This window comes from Callithrix jacchus, chromosome 3 (genome assembly GCF_049354715.1).
Source record: "Callithrix jacchus isolate 240 chromosome 3, calJac240_pri, whole genome shotgun sequence".
Lineage (NCBI taxonomy): Eukaryota > Metazoa > Chordata > Mammalia > Primates > Cebidae > Callithrix > Callithrix jacchus.
In genome coordinates, this window is record NC_133504.1 from 72125829 (window position 1) to 72151911 (window position 26083).

Below are 26083 nucleotides of genomic sequence, written 5' to 3' on the forward strand. Positions count from 1 at the left end.
ACAGAGTAGCAATAAGACCTGTCTATAAATTTCTGATAACAGAATTGAATCAGAGCCAGAAGGTTCAGGGGAAAGTCATGAGAATATAGTTCAAGCAGTATTTTAAGCACTTGAAACAGAATTAAAGCCATAAAATGCTTCACTGGGTCCTTACATATGACTGCAATTTATCACATCACACTAAACACCACAAAGTCTTAAACACTTGTGCTGCTTTTCAAAACAGAGGTCAATTTGAATGACCACAGCCAATGTAGCAAAAACTTCTGGAATTTCAGTCATGAGTTAAAAATGATTGCATTTTTTTCTTTTGAAAGATTCTTTAAAAAAATCTACAAGCAATGAATATATAACAATAAACTAAATATAAGTATGTTAAAGAAATATAAATCACAGTTGCATATTAAACTAATAGGTTGTCTTTCAAGTTATAACTATCATTATTCAGCAATTATAACTCACTCAATCGACAAACATTTATTAAGCACCTGTTATGTTGCAGGTCTTGTTCTTAGTGTTTCTGGGAATCCCATTTTGAATAAGACTTAGGAAGTTTACTTTCTCTGGAAATCTGATAGAGAAGGATAAGGTAAATAAACTCTACAAACTCATATATATTATGTAGAAGAGTACGATTTGAGATAGCAATTTGTGTTAAGAAATCACAAAGGTAAGTTGATGGAGTGACATTAGGGAGAGGGAAAGGGCAGACATAACATTGGTGGTCAGATAAGTCCTCTCTGAGAAGTTGGCATTTTAGCTAAAATAATGACAAAATGACCATGACACCAATGCCCTTGTCCTCCACCAAACCAAGACAAACCAAACAGCTGGCTTTAGAGCAGAAAACTCCAGGCAGAGAGAACGACAAGTGCAAAAGGCCAATGTGGCAGAAAAGTTGGCATTTTTAAGGAAGCCTGATTGATTGGTTGACATTGGCAGTATGCAGTAAATGTATAGCAACTGCTTTCAAGAAACAGGCCAACTAGATTCAAAGCATATACTGATTTCCATGGTCTAAATATGTTGGACAATTGCAATCTAATAATGTGATAATACTAAATGCAGAACTGAGAGGAGACAAAGGGTGAGCTGGGGCCACTGCACCATGCTGGCTTAAAATAAAGGTGGCAGCTGGTGGTGGTGGAGGGGTTTGGATAAATGGACAGAGACCAGGTTATTCAATGCCATGTAATCAATGGTAAGATTTAAATTTTATTCTTAGAAAGTACTGCAGGGTTTCTATGCAAGAAATAGGGTATGATGATCGAATTTATAGTTTTAAAATTTCACCTGTTGCCTCTTGGTTAACACACCACACAAGAGAAAAGATAGGCAGTTAGAAAGCTATCATACTACTCCTAGCTTAGACTAAGGAGGCAGTACTGGAGGTAAATAAAAGTGGATAAATTCAGGACACTTTTGGACATTTTTGAAGCTGAGTCTACTTGTTAGTGAATGTGTTGGATATGGTATACAGAGGAAGAGGAAGGAAGAATAATAAGAAGGTTTGCCTTAAGCAATTGTGAAATGGTGGACAGAGAGCTTAAGGTAGGGAGGTGAAAAGAATTCAGAAGTGTTTCTTTGGCCTTACTAAGCTTGAGATGCCTACTAAATGGGCTGACTGACATTAATGGCTAAAATAAGCCATTCTTTTTATCTATTTGATAAATAAACTTTCATATAGATATTAGCATTTCCATTCATAGATACAAACATGAAGGAATGAGAAAGTTGTTTAAGGTCATGCAACTGGCAAATGTCACAGGTAGGATGTGAATTGAGGTTTAACTATAAAGACTATGTATTTAGCTCTAGGACATACGTTCATTTCCAAATTAGTTATCTAAATTGATTTTTTAAACTGTACTCTTCCAGTTTCTCTGATAATTTCCTGCTACTTACTACATTTAAAACATTATTTTATTTATTGCACATATGAGAAAATGGTAAGGCAAACTCTTGTAAGGAAGGCTACTTAGGAAGAGAATGCCTAACCCATAAGAAGGACATTATTACTTTAGAGAAAACTGCCTTTAAACCATGTAATAGTATCTGCATTACTCTACTAGGTGAATGTGTTAGCCTCCTATTAGTTTCTACTTGGTCCAGTATACATTTCTATAAGAAATAACACTAAGTAATACATAATGAAGGCCAAATATCCGTACTTTCAGTTACAGGTAAGCAACATACCATCAGTAAGGGAATTAGAGTCTCATTAGCAATTATCTACAGGAAAAATAAGCCACAATTATTATCCCCTTTTCTGGCTTTGTAATTTAGTAATGTAACTTTTAGCACCACACACATACAATAGTGTCGTTGTAGCTTATTTGAAGCAGGAGGCATGAGTAGTTTCCATATGTGCTACTCTGTAACCATGCAGTCACAAATAAAAAATATGATGAGAGTTGAAACAGTAATGTTTTCTCTCCCCCACATTGAAAGATTGAGTGCTTTGCATGATTAAAAGGCTGCCACTTCAATCCATACCATATTGATGAAGTTGACCTATCTCTGGGCTAAGGTAATAGTTCAAAAAAATGCAAAGGAAAGGTGATTTGTGAGATAAAGAATTAAACTCTCAAATATTTTTTCTTTAAAACACATTGATATTGTCCAGGCCCTTAGAACACTACAAATTTGAGAAAAACATTGCATCTGGGATCTAATAGCGGCCATATTTTTTCTGAAATTTCTCATGTCATCTACCAGTTTGAAGTTTGAACCAAAACAGTGAATATATATTCTAAGTTGTCTGTCAGAGAACTCTTTCTTGGAAAATAGGATGTCTAAAACCTATTCTAAAACCAGATGTCTAAAACACATTCTCCTGAAAAAAAGGGTTATTCGTATCACCAGTATTCAAGGGAATTAATTTCAAGATCATCCAGTCCAATTTTCCTCACAGCTTCTGTTTTCTGTATCACTCGTAACAAGTGATCTTCAGACATCTAATTGAGTATTTCTCCACCAGTGGCCTCAGAAAAGCCAGTCTTTCCGAGCAACTTGAAAAAAAGCACTCATAGAGAGCTGTCCTTTGAAACAAGATTTACTTAATGCTTTCGTTTTTAGAACTGCCAAAACACTATGACTTAATACACTAATATCACCGAAACTCATTCGTGCCTCCCATCATGGACTTCAGCATCATTTTAAAGCTTTGACTGACAGGCTTCCACATATCTTAATGATACTGATCATCTTGACTGTTCACTCTCCATAACTCAGGATCCTCCATAACTCTATTGGGCAGAATCTTCACACATCTGATCTGCATATTTCTAATTTAGTAGAAATTAGGGTTAGACTTCTGTTACTTATCCTTATACTAATAATTCCAAGTCCCTGGTTTTACCCACACTGATTTTCCAGGCTGATGGCATCAGGAACTTATACGGTTTGGCTCCCTGGAACTAGGAGGGGGTTCTTGAGCAGCCTGCGTATTTAGACCAATGCTTTACTGAACACTGAACCACCTTCTAGGAAAGTTCCTCCTAACAGACTGACTCACCCATGTCTGTCAGAGGAGAAGAGGTGGTTGGAACCATCATGATGTTTCCAAAGCTAAAGTACTTTAATTCTCCCAGCTCAGACATAGAGTGTAATCGAGAGGTACTCAGTTGGCTTATAGGGCAACAATTCATTCTGTTAGACGGGAATAGAACTTAGGTGGCGATGACCTTAAGTACTTACCACTTATATACAAATTTAATAAAGTGAATTATGTGCCATTAATTATATATAGGCAGTCAGAATTTCAAGCACTGGTAACAGTGAACAAATATTTCATTTAATGGCAAACAGAAAATACTTCATTTACTCATATTATGAAGAAATACTATTATTATTATTATTATTATTATTATTATTACTATTATTATTGGAGATGCAGGTTCACTCTTGTTGCTCAGGCTGGAGAACAGTGGCATGATCTTGGCTACTACAACCTCCGCCTCCTGGGTTTCAGCAATTATCCTGCCTTAGCCTCCCAAATAGCTGGGATTACAGGCATGCGCCACCACACCCAGATAATGTTTGTAGTTTTAGTAGAGGAGAGGTTTCACCATGTTGGTCAGGCTGGTCTTGAACTCCTGACCTCAGGTGATCTGCCTGGCTCGGCCTCCCAAAGTGGTGCGGATACAGGCATGAGCCACCGTGGCTGGCCCAGAAAATATTTACAAATGAGCAAGGTCGTAATGGACTTACCTGAATCTGTAGCTGTAATCATTAAGACAAAGTGCTCTTTCGTTTCCCGATCCAGACTCTGTGTTACTCTAAGTTCTCCACTGGCTGAGAGAGTAAAAGCATTGTCTTCATTACCACCAAAGAGAACATATGAGAGTTTGCTATTAGATCCTTGATCATCGTCTCTTGCCACCACCTGTAAGATAGTATCACATCACATATCACGATGTGCGTAAAACAAACAATGTATCTCATGAAATAAAATGTCTCCATTAAAAAAAAGGGGTAAAAACATGTTAAGAGGTTCCAAAGACATAAATATATTTTTGGAAAAGTTCAGATTTTCAAGTAAAAAATAAAAATGGCATGCTATAGTCATGTATCAGCTGAGTCTATTTGTGTAAAAATATACATAAAACTAATGCACAGCATTTTTGGAAGGCTTCATAAAAACTTTTAACAGTATTTTCACCTAGGGAGTTTAATATATGAAGGGAAAGAGAACAATATTTGTAACACATTTTTCAAATATTTCCATTATTTTATTTTTTTTTACGATGTGCAGATATTTTCCTTGTGGAACAAAATTCAAAAACACAAATACATAAATGTGTGTGACAGTATACACAAAATAAAGCTATTGAAATACATTGATGAAGTTTCAAGTTTCATCAATAAGGAAATTAAGAGGTTCTTAGGTATGATGTTTATAAACCTTTCCTTTTCAAAATTTGCTGTATCTGCAATTGAGCACTTATGGATGAGAATGAGAAGAGAACAGGGGAAGCATAAGAAGGGAAGAGGTTTTCAAATAGATGTCTTATAATAAAGACAACACTTGCTTTATTTAAATATACTGACCTGAAGAATTGTTCTGGGTAGAGTCCCTAAATTCTCAGGGACATTGACAGAATACGGAGATAGCTCAAATATAGGAACAAAGTCATTAATATCCAGTAGAGTAATGCTGACCGTGGAGGTATCCGTTCTGGGTGTGCTGCCTCGATCTGTTGCCTGAACAGTTAAATGGTAGGTAGGGGTCTTTTCTCTATCCAAAGGTTTAGCGACAGTGATGGCACCTGTGACAGAGTCTAACCGAAATTCCTGATTGGTATTACCATTAACAATACCATAGCGAACCTGTCCATTTGTGCCTTCATCTCCATCTGCTGCAAACACCTGTATTATATCTGTTCCGGTAAGTGTGTTTTCATTAATCTCCACTTTATACAAAGCTTGTGCAAAGATGGGGTTGTTATCATTGATGTCAAGTACCATAACTACAACTTCTGTAGATGAAGAAAGAGATGGTTGACCTTTGTCTGTAGCTACCACTGTTAAAGTATAATTAGAAACCTCTTCTCTGTCCAGTTCTCCAGTGAGCCTCACTTCACCATCAATGGTCCCGATACTGAACTTGTTTCCCAAAGGGTTCATCAGAGTGTACTCAATATAGCTGTTTGGGCCACTATCTGGGTCAGTTGCTTGAGCTTTGAAAACAACAGTATCAATAGGTGTATTTTCTGGAATGTATGTCAATTTAGGGGAAAGAAATGTTGGTGGGTTATCATTTACATCCAACAAAATAATGGAGACTTGAGCAGTGCTTGTGAATCTGGAGGCTGGAATCTGCGGCAGGTCATGCACCTGAACAACCAAGTTGTAGAAGGACTGACTTTCTCGATCCAAAGCTTTTAGGACTTTGAGTACACCATTCTTGTCAACAGTAAACTGCCCAAGGCTATCACCTGAAGCGATGCTATAAGCCAATTGAGAGTTGATGCCTGAAATTAAAGGGAAGAAAATAATTTTCTTAAAGATATGCTGATTTCAGACCAAGCTACAGCAAAACTTGGCTAGTAATTTGGCATGTTTGATATACCATGTACCCAAACATACTTTATGAATAATTTAACTGCAGTTATTTTTAAATAAATAATACATAGACATAATTCTTTGCCTGTTAACTTTTGATATAAAAAGTTGTTTACAATCCGGTGAGCAAATGATCTATATACTGCTTGCTGTTTACTAGTGTGTTGAAATGGTAAATACAGAGAACAGATTTTTTTCTATATATTTTCTTGTTTCTATCATATAATTCCTAAGGGTCCAGTACTAACAGTGCCACACGCTATACCATTAGCCAAACATTTATAACTCCGGTGATTTATGGAGGCTGACACCAATTTTCAAAAAAGGGTAATAAAATGTTCTGATGTATGGCATTAGCCATGAATGCTGTAAGTGTACTTTTATGTTTTGTGTCAAAATCAATAAATACTAATTCTTATTAAGCATCTACTAAGTAATGACCTTTGAGCAAATAGTTTCCATTCAAATTTTATTACATATATTTAAAGTTTCTAAAAAGCCTTTTTAAAGAAATTGTCAGCAGTAAAATTATACATACAATTTTTCAAATACAAATGCTCATGCTATATTTTTTAGTTTAAAAAATGGTATCTAAATCCTCATCTCAGGAAATGATTGCAGATATTTTTATAATAAAGATGATATGGAGCATATACATCATCTTACTGTTTTAGTAACCAAACGTAAATAACGAATAAACAATGAAAACAGAAAGAAGTCAGTTTCCGTCACAGAGTGGTGTTTTCTTCATTGATCCATAATGACATGTACATTTTTATATCTTATCCTAATAACATTGGAAAAATTACAGGGTATTATGACAATAAAACATATTGTGCATCTAGATAATCCATCTTTAATAAAGATGTATACTCTGGGACTAGCAAATATCTACTAGCATGAATTACTTAGAAATAGCTTCTATATTTCTAATGTTAGTTTCAACTATCCAGGTTTCTGAATTCTACCTATGAGAAGTGATGTACACTTTTGGCAAAAGTCATCTAGAACAATTTAATCACGCTTTTTTATTAAAAAAATATTTCTCAGTATTCTATGAATACTTCAGTTAACTTTTGCCTTTCTTGAACTTCATCAAATTCTTTAAGAAGTCAAATTTAACTTGAGTACGAGATTTTTTTTTCCTACCATGTAGAATTCATTGTTTTTTAAAACACCACAGTTACTCCTATTCTGTGACTTTACTGTCTAACATCCTTCCCCTAATTTGAAACATAGGAAAAGTATTTATGAAGATAAATTTCAGGCAATGACTTATTAACAAAAATGTCTAGGGTAAACAATGATTGAGTAAATCATTGAAAGGGTAGTTTATTTTTCCCCCACTCATTATGAGTTGTGGCTTTTAAGCTTTACAATTTATTTCAGACTACTCACAAGTGAACAAAGAAAAGGTTATAAAGTTCAGAATACTTAGGAGTCTGAGGATCAAGAAAAATATGAATAAATAAAGCTCTATTATTGTCAGAGAATTGTAGAACAAGGTTAACAGCCTATTTCAACCCCTTGTTTTAAAATTCCGCAGGCTTCAGAGGGTAAAAATTTCCATTATCTTCATATATATTATACACACACACACATTTATAAAGCTTTTTAAGACTTTCATCACAACATATGGATACGTGTATGTGTATATATATATATAGTATGTGTGTATATACATACTCAAACATTATAACATATATATATTCGAGTATATATATATGTACACGCACACTATTTTTGATTATGTGTATATGTGTGTTTCTATTAATATCTACATATATAATTACTTTTTATGGACATTTTCTGCATCTCCTATGACAAAGTTCACCAGTAAATAATAAATCCCTATTCTTTTGAGGACATGATTATTATTGAGAAACAATAATCTGAATGAAAATAAACACCAACAAGCAGAGATATAAAACTTAATTCTAGAGAAACATAAAAAAATCTTTCATATCTAAGATCAAAATATATTAAAAATACTGACATTTCTTACAGCTATAAAGTGATGGCCTAACATTTCTATATTAATCAGCAGGAATGGAAGCAATTAAATTAAGGATCTGAATATCCTCAGTCCATCATGTATGCTACTTCCTTGAGTAAACAGCCAAATTGCAGAGGCAAAAAAAGAACATGATACCAAAGTTTTATAGCCTTGTTGTAAACAGCAGAACAACCTCTTTTATAAAGGCAAGAAGTTTGGTAGATGAATGGGTAAGGGAAGTAATAAATTGTAAACTAACTAAATGTATAACAAAATAAAAATTTAATTTTATATTCAAATACATAATGTCAAATATAGTAAGTAACAACATTAAAAATAAGCTGAAGATAATTATTACTGTTGATGAAACAAAAATAAAAATATAACTATTTTTACATAAAATATTGCCATATTATCTAAGAAGCGGCTCTCAGCCCTCATCTCAGAAACTGAAAATTAATTACTGCAATTGCCGGTCATGAAATCTGTCTTACATTTAATTACTGTAAATAAAATAACTTTTCATTTCTGACAAGTCTAAAAGGTGACTTTGAGCATATACACTACATCAAGAAAATACATACAAACATAGCAAAACTCAAATTTCTCTCTGCACATTTGAAGTGTACTGAAAAATACTAAGCTCAGACCATTTTTATCTAATTTTGCATCAAATATCTGAATCATGAGACAGTGAACACATTATTTTAAAATTATTATTTTTACATTGTTTCAAATTCTAAACTTTATCAATAAGTGTTGGAATTTGAATTTGTGGGTTTTAATGGCCCACCAGATCTTTAAACTTAAAACAGTCCACTGTGAACCATTTATAGTCAATGTTCTGAAAGTCATTTAGTTACATGATTCTTCCTGGCAGTTTTATTGCATACGTATGGTTTTATGGTTTTGTCATATATATATATATATACACACACACACGAATAAACATTCATACACACACTATATATATATATAGTGTTCAATTACTAATATTTGCCAAATTTTCACAAAGCTGCAACACATAGAAGTGTTTTGAATAACATTCATTTTTATAAAGCAGCTTCAACAAGGTCATCAAATCACTGGAATATATGAAACTCAATGGACTGTATTGTACACCAATATTATATAGCTACATTTTTTCAGCAAAAATTACAATGGCATTATTAGCAAAACATTCTTGTATGACTTCCCAATATTTAAAGTGTAATTTCTAGGATAATAAAATAATCATCAAAGCCAAAATATTTCTGTGATGTTCCAATTTATAATAGTTTTCCTCAATATAATTCCGTGTGCATGGTAGTCTTGATTCTAACTCATGTATTACCCATCTTGTGGAAACAGTAAAAAATCTAATTTATTTTTATAAAATGATCATGTAAGCTAAATATGAAACTCTGAGAGAATCCATAGACAGATAATAGAGTGTGACATTTAATTTCATATATAATTCCTTCATCTAAAAAGATGACAATATTATCTCATTGAAACTTTCTGATTAGAGACAGAGATTTATTTGTTAATTTGTTGATTTCAAAAAATGTCTTACTAACATTGCCTATGAAATAGTTGAGACACTTTTGTGTAACTGAGCTGGAAATTTTTACAAACAAGCTACCCTTGTACAGCTTTATCACTGTCCTTGAAATTCAGAAAGAATAGGAATTGTGTTGTATATTTTAGGTCAAGGTGCAGGAAATTACACTGATAAAAGTATTCAAAACTAAAACAATGAATAAATATAGCTTAAAACTTTTACTCAATGCAATTAAAGGAAAAGTATCACCAAAACTGACTCAGTGGTCAATGTATTTCTAGGATTACATGTGCGTGGAATATTCCAGGAGGTTTTTGACAAAGTTTTTTCCTTTACTTTGTTATTTTTTGATATCTTTCCAGTTTCCCTACATTTTAAGTTATGATGGTAAATATAACTTATTCCAGGGAACACATAATTCTATGAAACAATGGGCTCTCTCTAACACATAACTCGTAAATCACAATGAAACATGGTGGAAAATTCTTCACTATAGAAAAGTATAGCACAGTCACAGAACAAATAACTTAAGAATATATTATTGGTTTTGAAAATATTCTTATCTAGGGAATGGGTAAACTAACTCGAAGTTGTAACAGAGAAATCAATCTCCAAAATAGAGATTAACCTCAATTACATATAGATGTCTAATTGGAGCCAATCCACAGACCTGGGATGAGTTACACAAAACAGAGTGGGCAGTATTTGTAGGCAAGGACTGGTACATGCAAAACGCTTGACAGATTTCTGGCTTTTGATACTATTATTCACATGATTATCATTAAAGTATTATTCTAGTAGTAGCAACAGTAATAGTACTAGCATTACAGCCATATCTATTTTAGATATATCTTTGTGTCCAATTTTAACTGCACTTAAATTAGAGGAAGAAGCTTCAAAATGCTCTTACTCAATGAATTCTAAAGAGAGTATATCTCATTTTACTTATTGAAACATATAGAAAATACTGTGCTTTTTGCTTCTCATATCGTTCCAAGTGCCATTTATAGACACTATGAAATGAAAATTAAGTATAGAGTAGAATGTTAAAACAGAATGGTATTCAGAGATTATACAAATCATCCAAGTCATAAGAATAAGAAAATTCTAAATTGAGATGGATATGCCTATATCACTACAGATCTATTTCCTCTTCAAAGTACTGTCCCTTGTTTTATATATTAAGTCAATTTAGTTCCATCCAATTTAAGGGAAAACACAGTAGTGATTTTCTAGACAATTCAGTTAAAGATTGATAATCTGTACAACGTTTTCTGTAATGCTGTATTATATGATATGTGTATTTAAAAAGCAGGTGTTAGAAGAAAGGACAAAGGAGTCAACTATTAAAAGAATGTTTGCTTATTGCTTTTGCAATAAATACAAATCAAACATATGTAAAGTATAAATTTAATGCAAAATTTTAACTTGATCATTTAGCATGAATTAAACAGATCTGAAACTGTACTTCAAGTTAAAATGAAAGCTGGTTAAAATATTATTAGCTAGGCAGTACATGGTGGCTCACACCTGTAATTCCAGCACTTTGGGAGACCGAGGCGGAGCAGATCACCTAAGGTCGGTAGTTTGAGACCAGTCTGACCAACATGGAGAAACCCTGTCTATACTACAAATACAAAATTAGCCAGGCACGGTGGTGCATGCCTGTAATCCCAGCTACTTGGGAGGCTGCTGCAAAAGGATCACTTGAATCCAGGAGGAGGAGGTTGTGGTGAGCCAAGATCACATCATTGCACTCCAGCCTGGGCAACAAGAGTGAAACTCCATCTCAGACAAAAAAAGATTATTAGCTATTTTTAAGTCAAAAATATAAAGCTTAGTTTTTGCATTCGTAAGCATTTTTCCTTAAGTCTTTGGTTTCATTTTGCTTTGAAAGTCTATCCTTTTTAAGTTAAGATAATACATGTAAACTTAAATATTTTTATTTATCTAACAAAAATTTTCAGCAAAGTGGTCTTATGACTTCTACATTACTAAACTGCAATGCTACCCTACACTTAGGGAGAAAAAGAAGATAAAGTTTATAAAACAATAAAAGGCATGTTTTCTATTATAAAAAATTTAACTGATAAAGTACTTAATTTTTAAAATCCTCTATAGTTCAGTTATAATTCTGCCCAACATTAGACCTATATTCACAAAATGCATTTTTTGTGACAGCTCAACACAATAAATAAATCTAATATAAATCTGATGACAGTTTATAGATGTTTTAAAAATTATATTAAAATACATACCATCATCTGCATCAGTAACATTAAACACAAGAACAGTAGATCCCACAGGTAGATTCTCCATTAAAGATGTGCTGTATGAATTCAAGCTGAAAATAGGTGGATTATCATTTATGTCTAGAATATTGAAATAAACTCTGATGGTAGTAAATTGTCCCCCACCGTCTTCAGCTCGAACAGTGAGGATATAGTATTGCTGTACTTCATAATCCAATACTCGTGTCAAATTAAAGACTCCAGTAATGGGATTCAGGAAAAAGATGCCATCTTCATCATCTTCATTCACAATATATGTAATTTCTCCATTCTCACCAGAGTCATCATCTGTGGCTAAAATGGCTGCTACCAAAGAGCCTATGAAAAGAATAAATTAATAGGATAAAATCAAGAAAGCAAGAAGAGAATATGTAGACACAAAAAATGTATTTGTACAGTGAAATATCTTAACTAGAGAACCACTATAAAAATACAGTGAACATAACATTCTACAGATTTCTATATTACCATTTCGCTATTTCAAAAAAATATGTGACATATCAGATATCCAGTGGACCTCAGGTTTCAGCATACATTTCCTGAAGAATTAATACATCTGATGTTATGCTTCCATCTAGCAGTACCAATCCATAAATACACTGATGAATTCAGTGAACATATAATGTAGCATATTGCTAGTGTCAGGAACTGAGGATTCCAAGAAATATATGGATTAGGGCCTGGTGATATCACTCTAGAACTCATGTGGTAATTGCAATAACCGAGAAATAAGTGTGATGGGATTTCCACAAAGGACATGCTCAAGATGTCTTGGGAAGTGAAGAAAAAACTGCAGGTAGGAGTCCCCTGTAGATGTTTAATTCCTTTGCCAAATGGGGTTTCAAAAATGTATGGTTTATGAATAATCATTCCAAATGTAATTCAGAATAAAATTTTAATTTGACATAAACATTTCCAATAATGGCAATGAAGCACACGCACATCAGAAACACGGATATTGAGTACTCAGACTAAAAAAAATCAGAGTATGTTCAAAGAAGCAAGATTGCAATTAAAGATTTGTTTTCTCATAATAGTTACTGAGTATCTACTAATACCCTAGCCCCATGCTAGCAAACTCAACGTTCTTTCTAAATTATCCTTACCTTAACTCTAACAGTAATTATTGCTTCCATTTACAGAAGAAAGAACTGGAACTAAGAGAAATGATTAACTTGCCTTTGGTCACACTCGCTATTATTCACAGTTTTCATGTATCTTTTTTCTTTTGCTGTTCTTTTTATAAACAGCAGCAAAATCACATTAGATGTTTTTAAAGCAGAAAGAATACCGAAACTTTGGTTTCCAGGAAATTAACAACCCATGTCACAAATACTTTCAGACACATAAATGGCTAACCTCATTCATCCTAAAAAATCTAGCCATTTGCTTGGGAATTTTACCAAATATCTAAAAATCCAGCACATATATTCTTATAATTAGTAGTATATGGTAAAAACAAATCACTGATTAAGAACAGCCAAAACATAGTATATAATTTTGGTTAAAGGCGATCCTTGCAAAATACACTGAAGAGACCCACCACCTACCAGGGATTGTGTCCTCTGGAATGTCAAAAGAGTACACAGGTCTGGAAAACTTGGGTGTGTGGTCATTAACATCACTAACAGTGATATTAATTCTCATGTCCGAGGACTGAAGACCATCATCAGCACGAACCAGCAATGAATATTTGGAACGGCGTTCCCTGTCCAACCGCCTGGTTGCTATCAGATCTCCAGATTCTGGGTCAATGCGAAAACTATCATCAGCTCCACTAATGATAGTGTATGTGACGAGAGCATTTGCACCCTGAAAAAAGAGACCAGGCACCTTAGATGTTGGAAATAGAAAAGCATTGCTCCTTATATTTTCTTTTGATCACACATTTGACAAAGTAAGTCTTTTTGGCTTTAAGTTCATATGAAATTACTAGATTTCAACAGGCAATAAGAAACAAACTTAACTAAGGCGATGAAGGTTTTGCACACCGAAAATTACTAAACATTGCTGAAAGAAATCAACAAACAATGGAAAGACATCTCAAGTTCATGCATTGGAAGACTTAATATTGTTAAAATGTCCATGTTATCTATGCAATCTAGAAATTCAATGCAATTTATATCAAAATCCTAATGGCAGCTTTTAACGGAAATAGATAAAATAATTCTAAAATTCAGATGAAACCACAAAGGTGCCTAAATAGCCAAAACAATCTTGAGAAAGATAAACAAAGCTAGAGGTATCATGCTTCCTGATTTTAAAATATACTACAAAATAACTAATGAATAAAGTATGGTGCAGGCATAAAGACAGACATAGAGACAAATGGAACAGCATAGAAAGCCCATAAATAAATTCATGCATGATAGTCAACTGATACTCCACAAGGGTGCCAAGGATATATAATGGGTAAACAAGCAGTGGTGGGAAAACTGGATATCCATATGCAAAAGAATGAAAATATATATTATATACAAATACCAATTTAAAATGGATTAAAAACTTAAAATTAAGACCTGAAACTATAGAACTCCTAGAAGAAAACTCCTAGAGATATCCTGGGCAATAAATTCATTTATATGACCCCCAAAACAAACAACATAATCAAAAGCAGACAAGTGAAAGTACAACAAACTGAAGTTTCTCTACAGTAAACAATCAAGAAAATAAAAAGGCAATCTATGGAATGTGAGAAAATATTTGCAACCTGTACATCTGATAAAGGGTTAATTTTCAAAATATATAAGTAAGTCCTACAACTCAATAGCTAAAAGTTTGGTAACACAATTAAAAAATGGCTAAGGTCTTACATAGATGTTTCTTTAAAGAATACATAAAAATGGACAAAAGGTATATGAAAAAAATACTCAATATCACTAATCATCAGGGAAATGCAAATCAAAGCCACAATGAGAAATCACCTCACACCTAATAGATATGTTAGAATGTCTATCATAACATAGCTAATAGATATGTTAGAATGTCTATCATAACAAATAAACAACAACAACAAAAACAAGCATTGGTGAGGATGTGGAGAAATGGGAACCCTTGTACACTATTGGTGGGAATACAGAATGATGCAGCTGTTGTGGAGAGCAGTATGGAGGTCCTCAGAAAAGTAACAAATAGAATCACCATATGATCCAGCAATCCTTTTTTCACAATGGTTATAATTTGGAAACAAGCTAGATAGCCATTAACTAATGAACGAATAAAGAAAAGGTGGTACAGGCTTAGCATTCCTACTAAAAAAATCCAAAATCCAAATGTCTCAAATTCTAAACATTTCTGACTGCCAGTATGTTGCACAAAGGAAATACTTATTGGAACATTTCAGATTTTGAATTTTCAAATTAGGAATGTTGAATCAGCATGTATAATGCAACTATTCAAAAATTAAAAAAAAAAAAGGAATTTGAGACCCTTCTGGTCCCAAGTATTTCAGATAAGAAATACCGCAGTGGCTCAAGCCTGTAATCCCAGCACTTTGGGAGGCCGAGGTGGGTGGATCACGAGGTCAAGAGATCGAGACCAACCTGGTCAACATGGTGAAACCTCGTCTCTACTAAAAATACAAAAAATTAGCTGGGCATGGTGGCGCGTGCCTGTAATCCCAGCTACTCAGGAGGCTAAGGCAGGAGAATTGCCTGAACCCAGGAGGCGGAGGTTGCAGTGAGCCGAGATCGCTGCATTGCACTCCAGCCTGGGTAACAAGAGTGAAACTCCGTCTCAAAAAAAAAAAAAAAAAAAAAAAAAAAGAAATACCCAACCTGTGTATACATACAAGGGAATATTATTCAGCTCAAAAATAAAAAAGGAAATCCTGCCATATCTGACTACATGGATGAGCCTTAGGAATATTATACTAGATAACTCAGTCACAGAAGGACAAATACCACATGATATATATTTATATATATATTTATAAATATCATGTTATATATTTATATATATCATGATATATATTTATATGTATGAAGTATCTAAAATAGTCGAACACACAGAAGCAGGGAGTAGAATGGCGGTTTCCCAGGGCAGACAGTAGGGAGAAATCAGGAGTTTAAAAGCCATGAATATAAATCTTCACTTAGGGAAGAGAAACAATTGCTAGATCTGCTGTACAACATTGTGCCTACAGTTAATACTGTATTGTACATTTAGAAATGTTTTGAAAGGGCAGATCTCACACTGATTTCTTATCACAATAAAATAAAAATAAAAGCATATCAAATGAATATAATATTTTATAGTCTTTCACTATTCATGTGCTTGGCTTACTCACTGTTCAACATTGTGTTAGAGTGGACAGTTTTAATGCAGAACAAAAGAAGAAAGTTAAGCTAAAATGTTAGAGTATCGGTCCATTTTTGAGAACCTCAAATGTAACACAATTTTGTCTCAATTCTATGGCCAAGGAACCCCAATCTTGTTTTAATAGAAAGCAAGCTTTTAAGGATACTGATATTGCAGCATAGACTAGAGTAGGGAGAGAGCAGAGAAGGGAGAGCATGAATAGAGTTCCGGCCCAAGAGACTGAGGCTTCATTTCCCCAAAGTTGGTGAAACTTCCTGTTCCGTAAAATGAAAGTCCCTGTTCTGTAAAATGAAGGCAGGGGTGATTTCCTATGTACTCTCAGGTCTTTGAGCCGTGAGCCTCAAAACTCTGAACTAGGCCGGGCGCGGTGGCTCAAGCCTGTAATCCCAGCACTTTGGGAGGCCGAGGTGGGTGGATCACGAGGTCAAGAGATCGAGACCATCCTGGTCAACATGGTGAAACCCCGTCTCTACTAAAAATACAAAAAATTAGCTGGGCACGGCGGCGCGTGCCTGTGATCCCAGCTACTCAGGAGGCTGAGGCAGGAGAATTGCCTGAACCCAGGAGACGGAGCTTGCGGTGAGCCGAGATTGCGCCATTGCACTCCAGCCTGGGTAACGAGCGAAACTCCGTCTCAAAAACAACAACAACAACAAAAAAAAACCTCTGAACTAGAGAGGTGGTGGAGAGAAAAATAGGATATTCATAGTGTTTGCTAACTGCTAATCACTACTTTGAGCACTCAACTCCAGGGCACTAATTAATTTAATTATTAAAGGCAAACTAGCAATGTAAGTACTATTAGAATGCCCATTTTAAAAGAAATCAAGGGACTGGAATCCTGGCCATCTTGCTCCAGAACTCTCTCTGAATCTCAATTAAGCCATCATAATACATGGAACAAATTAGTAAAATTTGACAGATTATTGAAAATATAAATAATATGAATAGCTCTCATTTGCTCAATGTTTCCATATACATTCTCACTTTTTTAACAACCCCATGTGAAAAGTAAAAGTAAAAAAGAAAAAAAATCTTTTTAAATTCAAGTTACTTTGGCTGGGAATTAAGAAAGTACTCTTACTGAGGACATTTCAAGAATAGGACCTACTTTGATGCAGGATAAATTAGGAAGTGAAATTCTATTTGCAGTGTATTTAGAGATTAAAGGATAGCTCCATAGAAATGGTTATCCGACAATTAGGTATTTGGGAATGAGGTTTAAGAAAAATACTTGAAGGTCATTTTATGTGTGTGTCAGTTGAAGCCACAAGAGTTCAGAATTTAGATTAGAATAGATATAGAAAGGATCAGCCGCATAAACACTGAATAAGGATAGTGAAGGAATGGGAAGAAATAAGAGAAGCAAGGATGGGCAGAGGAATACTGAAGAGAGATGTTTCTTAATTCTGTATATTGCAATCAAAGTACTGAGTTAAATATACTCTGTGCTGATTGAGATATGATGCTCTGGGGCCAGATTTTGGGGTTGAATCTGTGCTCCATTTATTAGTCATGTGGCATTGGACCACATACTTAACCTCTCCAAGCCTATGTTTCCTCATCTGTACACTGGAATGATAATATCACCTGCCAAGAAGGATTGTTTTGCAGATTAAATTAGTTAATATATATTTTAAAAACCTAGAACAACCCTTCACAAATAGTAAGTACAGGATAATGATAGTTGTTATTTTATTCTTATTCTTACTATTTTCTTATAAGAGAAACATGATGGCTTAAATGTATTTGATGACTTAGACTTATGCAAATGAATAATTTAAATCAAAATATAACTACAGTTTCCATATGTTCATAGGTATCGGATTTCCTATTATATGTAATTATTGATCTTGACCCTGAGGTGTAAGTAGTGTTTGAGCTGTTGACTTCAAAAATTACCCTTTAATTTAAATATACTTACCTAAAACAAATATATCATTTATTATAATTAACCTCTAAATATTTATTAAAATATTCAGACTCAGTGCTCCCAAGAAGAATCTCAAGAAGAATGTAAGTTTGGAGTGTGTAGGCATGTAAAGCTGACACAGTGGGGGATTAAAGCATTTATACAACTTCTCCATTATAGCTTTTGTACATTTTTTTTTCATGGTCAAACACATAAAGAGATGATTTTTAACAGTCTAAAGCAAAAATATTCCCTCTATATTTAGTGTTAGTATGTACTGCATTCTCCAGGACAGTCTTAACATTTAGTAAAGTGAATGCCTCAAAGCACATTTAAATTTAATAATGGAACAGCTGAGTCCAAGACATTACCCACATTTACCTTGTATATTCAGGTGTACATTGAGCATCTAATCTAGATTATAATTCTGTGGTTTAACAAAAAGATTCAATAAGCATGTAAGACTTCTAATCTGACCACACTCTGTACTATTTGTTCTGTTTCACTAGGAATTCCATTATTTTAGTAAAGTGGGTGAGGTATGGACGTAACTACATTCAATTCTGACCCATGAAAATGGTAAGCACTTGGAAATTAAAGGAAAGCAAAGAAACAAAACCCGTCTAATGGTATTACACAAATGGTTTGATATTTAGAAATATCCTGTCTACAAAAGAACTGTAATAAATAATAATATTCCTAAAGCTGTAATAATTTTTCTGCAAACATATCAGACTGTGTTGATAAAAGCAATCTTTTTCATATTCAAAATCAGCTGATGCCGTGAATTCATAATACTAGTGAATATCTGAAAACGTCTGGCCAAGAGTAATAATTTAATTAGGTCTTCTGAAAAGTCTATTTACTTAATATCCAAAATATGTCATATCAGCAACAAAACTGGAAACAAATATCGTGTTTCATCTACAGTGCAGTGGAAATAATGCTGGTTAAAAATATTCTGCTCTCCTGACAAACCACAGAGACAAAAGCACATGGAAGGAATTCTAAAAGTAAATAGCTATAAATTGCAAATGTATTAGAACCTTAAATAGTATTTCAAAAACAAGTATGCTACCATGAAACGAAGTTTGAGTATCCTGGTCCATTACTAGCATAATTCTGTTTATAAAAGCGAACAAGAGACAAGCAGAGTCACATGCTTCTGAAAGATGTAAATTTTGAACCAATATGTTTCAAATGATATCTAAATTAAGTTCGATATGTAAATGTTGTTTTCTAAAATTGCAATTCCTTTATCCAGGCTTTCTGCTACAGTGCCCTACAAGAGCTCTTACAACATACTAACACTTGTATATTAGCTAAAGTGATTAATGAAAAGTACGTAAATAATTTTTAAAAATCTACACAATTGTCTGATGACCTACATAATCTTGAGTCCTACTCAAACTAGATGAAGAAAGAAAATAGCCAGGATTTCAAAAGAGAGAAAACATGTTAAATATTTTCCCCCAAATTTGGCTAAGAGGTAAGGAGTTGACAATAAAATAGAAAATAGAATAAAGGTTTATCTAAAAGCATTAATATTTAGTATAAGCAACTAAAAACAGCAACAAAAAGACAACAGCCAAAAATTCTAAAGGCCATAGGCAGCCATTCTGCTTAGCATGAGACCAAAGAAATGTGAGTTAGTTACTCATGTCAAGTGTTATAATCAGTCAGCAGTCATTAAAATACTATTCAAATGTTCAAGAGAAAAATGCGTTTAAGAAGAAAAACAACTTTGTGAGCTTTTTCTTCAAAAAACAATAGTGGTAGTTTTACTAAAATGGCATCCTCTCCTTTAAAGTTGCAGGTGCACCTCCTTTCTCCCTTCCACCCTCTTTGCCTTTCTAGGCTCACACACAAAGGCATCTATTTACAAAGAATGTGGTGATCTTTATGCCTTCAGGCACAGTCACACCTCATACGTATTGTCAGCATCCCTCTCTACCCTTGAATTGCTTGTTTATTTCTATCTTACAGCCTTACTCTTTTCTGGTCCTAATTCTCCCACTCTGTCTCATCTCAAATGTACTTCTTATATATCTTACCTATCATCACTTTACATTCTGTACTTTTCTTAACTAGTATATCTAAGTGATAACACCTGCAGAGTTATTCACAATTTTTAAACTTAAAAAACAAAGTTCAGTAGAAATAAAATAAAAATTCGCTATAAAAAGCATTGGTCTAAATAACTAGAGATATAAGGACCTTCCCAGGCTTCCTCGAGTCTCATCATAAATGTAAACATAGCTTAAAAGATGAACTTGAACGCAATGCAAGTGTGTGCACACATACACAAACACACATATGGAAGTCAGATGGAGAAAAAGAAACACACTGGCTGTATTGCATTTATACTTATACTTCTAATGCTTATTTGAAATATTCTTAAAAAATATTAGAAGGGAAATAAAATTATAACAGTATCAAGAGAATAGTATTAAAAGGGTTCACTAGTGGAATCTCTGAAGTAACCAGTTCTTAAGAGAGCAGTATAATGATTAAGACAACTAAATTTCCATATAAATTTTACCTGCTATTCCTATAACTCCTATTGAATAATCACACTCTAATCACAATATTCCATGGGGTAAATAGCCTTCCCATTAGAATATGTATAATAATTAACATGATTATTACTTCATTCTTTTGAAATGATTAGAATAAATCACTTCAAATAAATGAGTTTTATTTGCTGTATCCCTAAAGAGAGTATAACCAACAAAATACCCATTACGATTTCCATTATTTGATGTCAATTGTCCTATGCCAATTACATGAGGTTTTTTGGTTATTGCTGCTACTTTCAAATGAGAGTTAATGAAATTTTATGAATTGATAAATCTAAATGTATATTATCAATGATAAACATAAAATAATAAAATATTTACTGAATTATGGCTAATGATATCACATATCTATCAACAGAAATATTGTCAGACAACTCTTTCAAAGCTAATTAAATTTGAAATAATTGTAAGCTTTTCACATTGTAAAACTGAGTAGGAGGAACTAAACATAAAACATCATATCTGTTCTAACAGAAAATTGCAATTCTCTAAATGTCTATGCTTTATTCTGTTCTTTTTTATTAGTTAGATTTTGACAAAATTTATAAATGTCTAAGTCATTACATTTCTGTATTGACACTTAAAATTATTGTTATTTATTTATTTACATTTTTAAGGTTAAAGAAATAATATATTTATAAAGCACTTACTCATATGCAAAAATCAAGTTTCCGATATTTCTGAGTTTAGATGAGAAAAAGGAAATTAAATTCTGTTCTGTTCTGTGTTGGGCTTGGTGTAAGAGGAAAGCGGTAAGGAGATTCTGGGGTGTGGGAAGTTATTCAGCTTTCCTCAACTCCAGATAATTAATTAAACTCCTATCCCAGTAAGGAGAAAATAAGCTATGAAGTTTTTTCATAAGAAAAAAATATAAATCACAAATTATTTGTTTTCATGCCATTTGAAGCGTAATAATTACATAGCTGAACTGAATATATTAATATAGAAAATAGTAATCTAAAGAATGTCATGAAATTTCACATTCACCACAAAAAAATGCAATTTTTGTAATTAAAGGAATTTAAAAATCATTAGCTTGCCCACATGATATCCTTAAAATATGTAAGAATACTATTGAATGATAAAGTTTGCTTTGAACATATATGTATATATACAGATATGTATGTAAATTAAATAAAAAATTGTAAGGTAACCTTAAAATTCTGTAATTTTAAATTATTTGCTTTTATCAACACAAATAAAATAAAAATCAATCTTTAGCTACTATAAGATAGCCGAGGGGAGTCATAAAGATATAAAATAGAGATCTATCTTTAGATATTTTTTAAATAATTTGGCTAAGAAACGTAAAGTGCAAGCAGCAAGTGTGTTGTGGATTGCTGATCAGAGGAAAATTACTTCTTGATAGTAATCCCTTTTTTAACATTTTCATGTTACATTTCAAGAATTAATGTTCTTTGGAAAGGAGCATACTATGCTTACCCTTAATTACTGGGTAATAAAAGTAGTCAACATACCCTAGAAATTTGATAAATCACTGCACTAAGTTTCACAAATTCAGAGACATGCTGGAGCTACCTCATCAGCATCCATGGCTGTCAGCTGCATAATCTTTGAGCCATCTCCAATGTTCTCCTCCACAGTGAGATCCAGCATGTCGGTTGGAAATACTGGTGGATTGTCATTGATATCCTGAAGTGTAATTTCTACCTACAACGAAAAAGGAAACAATGTGTGAATGACTCCCACGTGTCCACAAGAAACCAGTTAAAATGAGTACCAGGAATCCATGCAATTAAGACTGCCAAAGTCAATCGGAACCTTTGCATGTAACATTCAAACAACAGAAACTACCCCTAAAGAAAGTTGTAAAATCTTTATAGGAAAGCATAAAGTCGAAGTAAAAATCATCTGCCTTGTTGATGAGTAACTGATTTTAAATAGTGGCCGTGGAGTTTATAGTAGAAAACGTCCACTGGTTAACTGTCATTTTAATTCCCAGATTTGCACATCACTGTGGCATTGTCAAGGCTCAGCACTGTCTGTCATTCAACCATTAAATGCTGCCTGACACACAGAGGAGGTGGTGTAAAATTTCTTGCTGAAATGTTTACATATTGGCAACTAATGTCTGGGGGAAATAAAGAAGTTCACATGTTGTTTTAAGAATCACTCAGAATTTCCTCCTTTAAAGTCTACCCTCAACCTTTCGTGGAAGAAAAATACATCTTTTCTTTCTGTTTCCACTCCTATCAGCACTCTCTATTTATGACTAAAGCTAAGCGATCATTTATTTCAGATGTCATGTGGGTGTAGGTTGCAAATATTAACAGCTTTGTTTAACAGATCCTAGCCAGAGTTATTTGTTTCTTTCCCCACCTAAGAAAAATTGTTTAGAAGAAAGAATTTGTTAAGTGTAAAATTAAAAAAAAAATGTATTTTCTCTTTTGAGTTAGGTGCTGCTAGCTCAAGTTCTGATAAGAAAAGGGAAAAGACAGCTGTTAATAAAACAGAAATCTTCCCAGTTGGATCACAAAATTAAATCATGGAGAAAAACCCACCCATCCATTAAGCCTGGATATAACCAAGGCATGTTTCTCACAGGACAAAAATTTCATGTTTTATAGTTATGCTGTAAAAACTCCATCAGATTCAAGAGTGATGACTGATGAGGATGAATCTGAAGGAAGTGGGGAGAGCGAAAGAATTCTGATTTTTCCCTTCCCAGGAAGAATGGAAGCTGTAGGAAGGGGAGAGGCAGTAAGTAGGACTATCATCATTTTCTGAAAAGGAATGAATGGGAAATATATGAGAGCTAGACAAATAAAAAAATGAGTAATTGATAAAAATAGGAAACCACAGAAAACAATTTATAAAACTATGTACTAAATAATTGTTATACCTCTAGTTTCACCTTTTAGTAGGAGAGTGTTTATCATAAAGCAAACGGATCAAATGAGTCCAGAGAATGGTGAAGACAGGCAAGTCTCAACAGTTAGAAATCTGCCACTTTTGATTTTGGCTAGCAACAACCATTCTTGACACCATTTCCTTTAGGGAAATACCCACCATAACTACAACTGCAGCCTGTAAGATGCATTTCCAACTAACTTGCAGGGTGGTAAATATCATGGGTTTTAGAATTAGAGAGACCAGAGTTCAAATTCTGGTCTGACACTTATTAGCTGGATGAACTCAGGCACTTAATTTCTCTTAGCCTCAGTCCCTCCTTTTAAAATCAGTATAATAATATGTGTCCTAGAGTATTTTATGAAGACTAAACTTTGATGATATGGTTAAAATGCTTAACACAGTTTCTGGCACAGAGTGAAGTATTCCATAAAAAGTCAAACCTTGGTTTTCAAGCTGTTAGGACAGCTCTAGAGGCTTCTTAGAGCCAGCGAGAGGTTTTGTGAAAACGCATTTGAAAATCAGAATTCTAGTCCCCCACACAGATTCAACTGGCACATACTGAATGTATACTGAGTTTTCATGTGGGAAGAGCTTTGAAGTATACATGTACACACACAAATACATATATACATATACACATATAATTAATGTTCTTGAGAAATTATTAAATATCTTCATTTTATACATGTGTAAATTTTTGTATATATATGCATAGTCCTTAAAATCAAGAAAAAATGAAAAATAAAAGGTAACTGAATGCCTCATAATTCAACTCTGAACTTTTAGATTCATAGATTTTGAAAATATTCTAAATTGTCTTTCATCTGTAATTTTATGAGTTTATTGGGAAAGCAACAAGACAAAATTGTGTGCACTTAGTGCGTGTGTGTGTGTGTGTATCCATGTGTGCATGTGTGTGTGAATGTGTGGTTTTGTAAATGTCTTTGTGAAGAAATGTACATGTGTGTTTATGTAAGTATGTGTGAGTGTATGTAAATGCATGCACGTAAGTGTGTATGTGCAGGGAAGAACATTGAATTGATTGTAAGGAAAGTCTAGATTGACGATTAAATATGACCATCAAAGACACATCAGGAAATGCAGCCACACACTAGAAACAAGTTAGGTATACCTAAAAGTCATCTCGTTGTAACTGGTGAGTCCATGAATTCAGCAAGCCAATTCTGTATTTTAATAGTTGGAATAACTAATATACACGCCTAACACTGTTTTAGGTTATATGTGTGCGTACCTACATGCACACCTACAACACACATATATATATCTAAAACCCTCAGTAGAGCCCTGTGACATAAGCACAATTATCTCCCATTTGAGAGATGAGTTAATGAAAGTCCAGTGGTAAGAAACTACCTAGTGTTACAGCACTCATCAGTCGGTAAGTTTTCTTTACTGCTATGCCCACTTGCCTCTCTTGTGTGTGTTCAAAAATCATAATGAATCATATTTTTAAAATACATGCTACACCTATACAAATATATTTTCATAAATGTGCATATCATTCACATCTTGAATCTGAATCACTTATATAAGAATTAACTAACTATATGATCATGGGTAAGCTAACCAATTTCTCTCTGTCAAAATTTTTTAAAAACTAGGCTAGGTGATCACTACACAGGGCTCTAGAAACCTTTGATCCTGTAGGCTCTGTGAGATTTTGATCATTTCATCATTTCAGATACAGAAAAGTGTTTCTTTTGGTTTTAGTATAAATAATAAATTTAGTTAAATACTATTGAGCTCAAAACTACACCTTTTTGAATGATTCTATACAGACCAGTTTTATATACAGATCTAGACCATTTCATCTTCATTATGTTCTGATATGTACAAAGTTTATATTTTTAGTAAGAATTCCATAGGTCATTTATTTAATAAATCAGGCTTTTCTCATTCTCAAAATTAGCGTCACACTGGCATTCTAAAAGTGAATAACAACCGGGCACAGTGGGTCACGCCTGTAATCCCCACACTTTGGGAGGCTTACGCAGGTGGATCACCTGAGGTCAGGAGTTCAAGACCAGCCTGGCCAACATGAAGAAACCCTGTCACTACTAAAAATACAAAAATTAGCCGGACATGGTGGTGTGAACCTGTAGTCCCAGCTACTCTGGAGGCTGAGACAGGAGAATCACTTGAACCCAGGAAGCAGAGGTTGTGGTGAGCCGAGATGGTGCCACTGCACTCCAGCCTCATCAAGAGTGAGACTCTGTCTCAAAAAAAAAAAAGAAAGAAAAGTGGGTAACTTCATATTCCATTTCCTGAAAATCTAGATACTTTTCCTTAATTGTCCATTCCTTCTTCTCCACAATAATATTCCTCAAATATTAATGAAAAGCTCTCAGCCTTGCTTGGCAAGTTTCTCTCAGTAGCCTGGTGTTTTAATTATCTAAGAGAAAAGATGTGAACTCATTAGCATAGATAAGTGTTATCTTGCCATTTCTTCACTTATCCAGATCCTTAGTCCCATGGTTCTAT

The 26083-nt window shown here is 33.7% G+C and overlaps 1 protein-coding gene across 2 annotated transcripts in view; it reads right to left on the reverse strand.

The window, feature by feature from the left end:
* The window catches only part of FAT4 (FAT atypical cadherin 4), a 175459-nt gene that overhangs the window by 69173 nt on the left and 80203 nt on the right, over positions 1-26083 (reverse strand). For both annotated transcript variants that reach the window (XM_008992730.5, XM_008992729.5), the window contains exons 2-6: positions 22247-22378; positions 13447-13708; positions 11864-12214; positions 5053-5975; positions 4213-4387 (exon numbers count right to left, since the gene is read on the reverse strand). In XM_008992730.5, the coding sequence (XP_008990978.4) occupies positions 4213-4387; positions 5053-5975; positions 11864-12214; positions 13447-13708; positions 22247-22378 (1843 nt within the window). The remainder of the gene's footprint in view (positions 1-4212; positions 4388-5052; positions 5976-11863; positions 12215-13446; positions 13709-22246; positions 22379-26083) is intronic.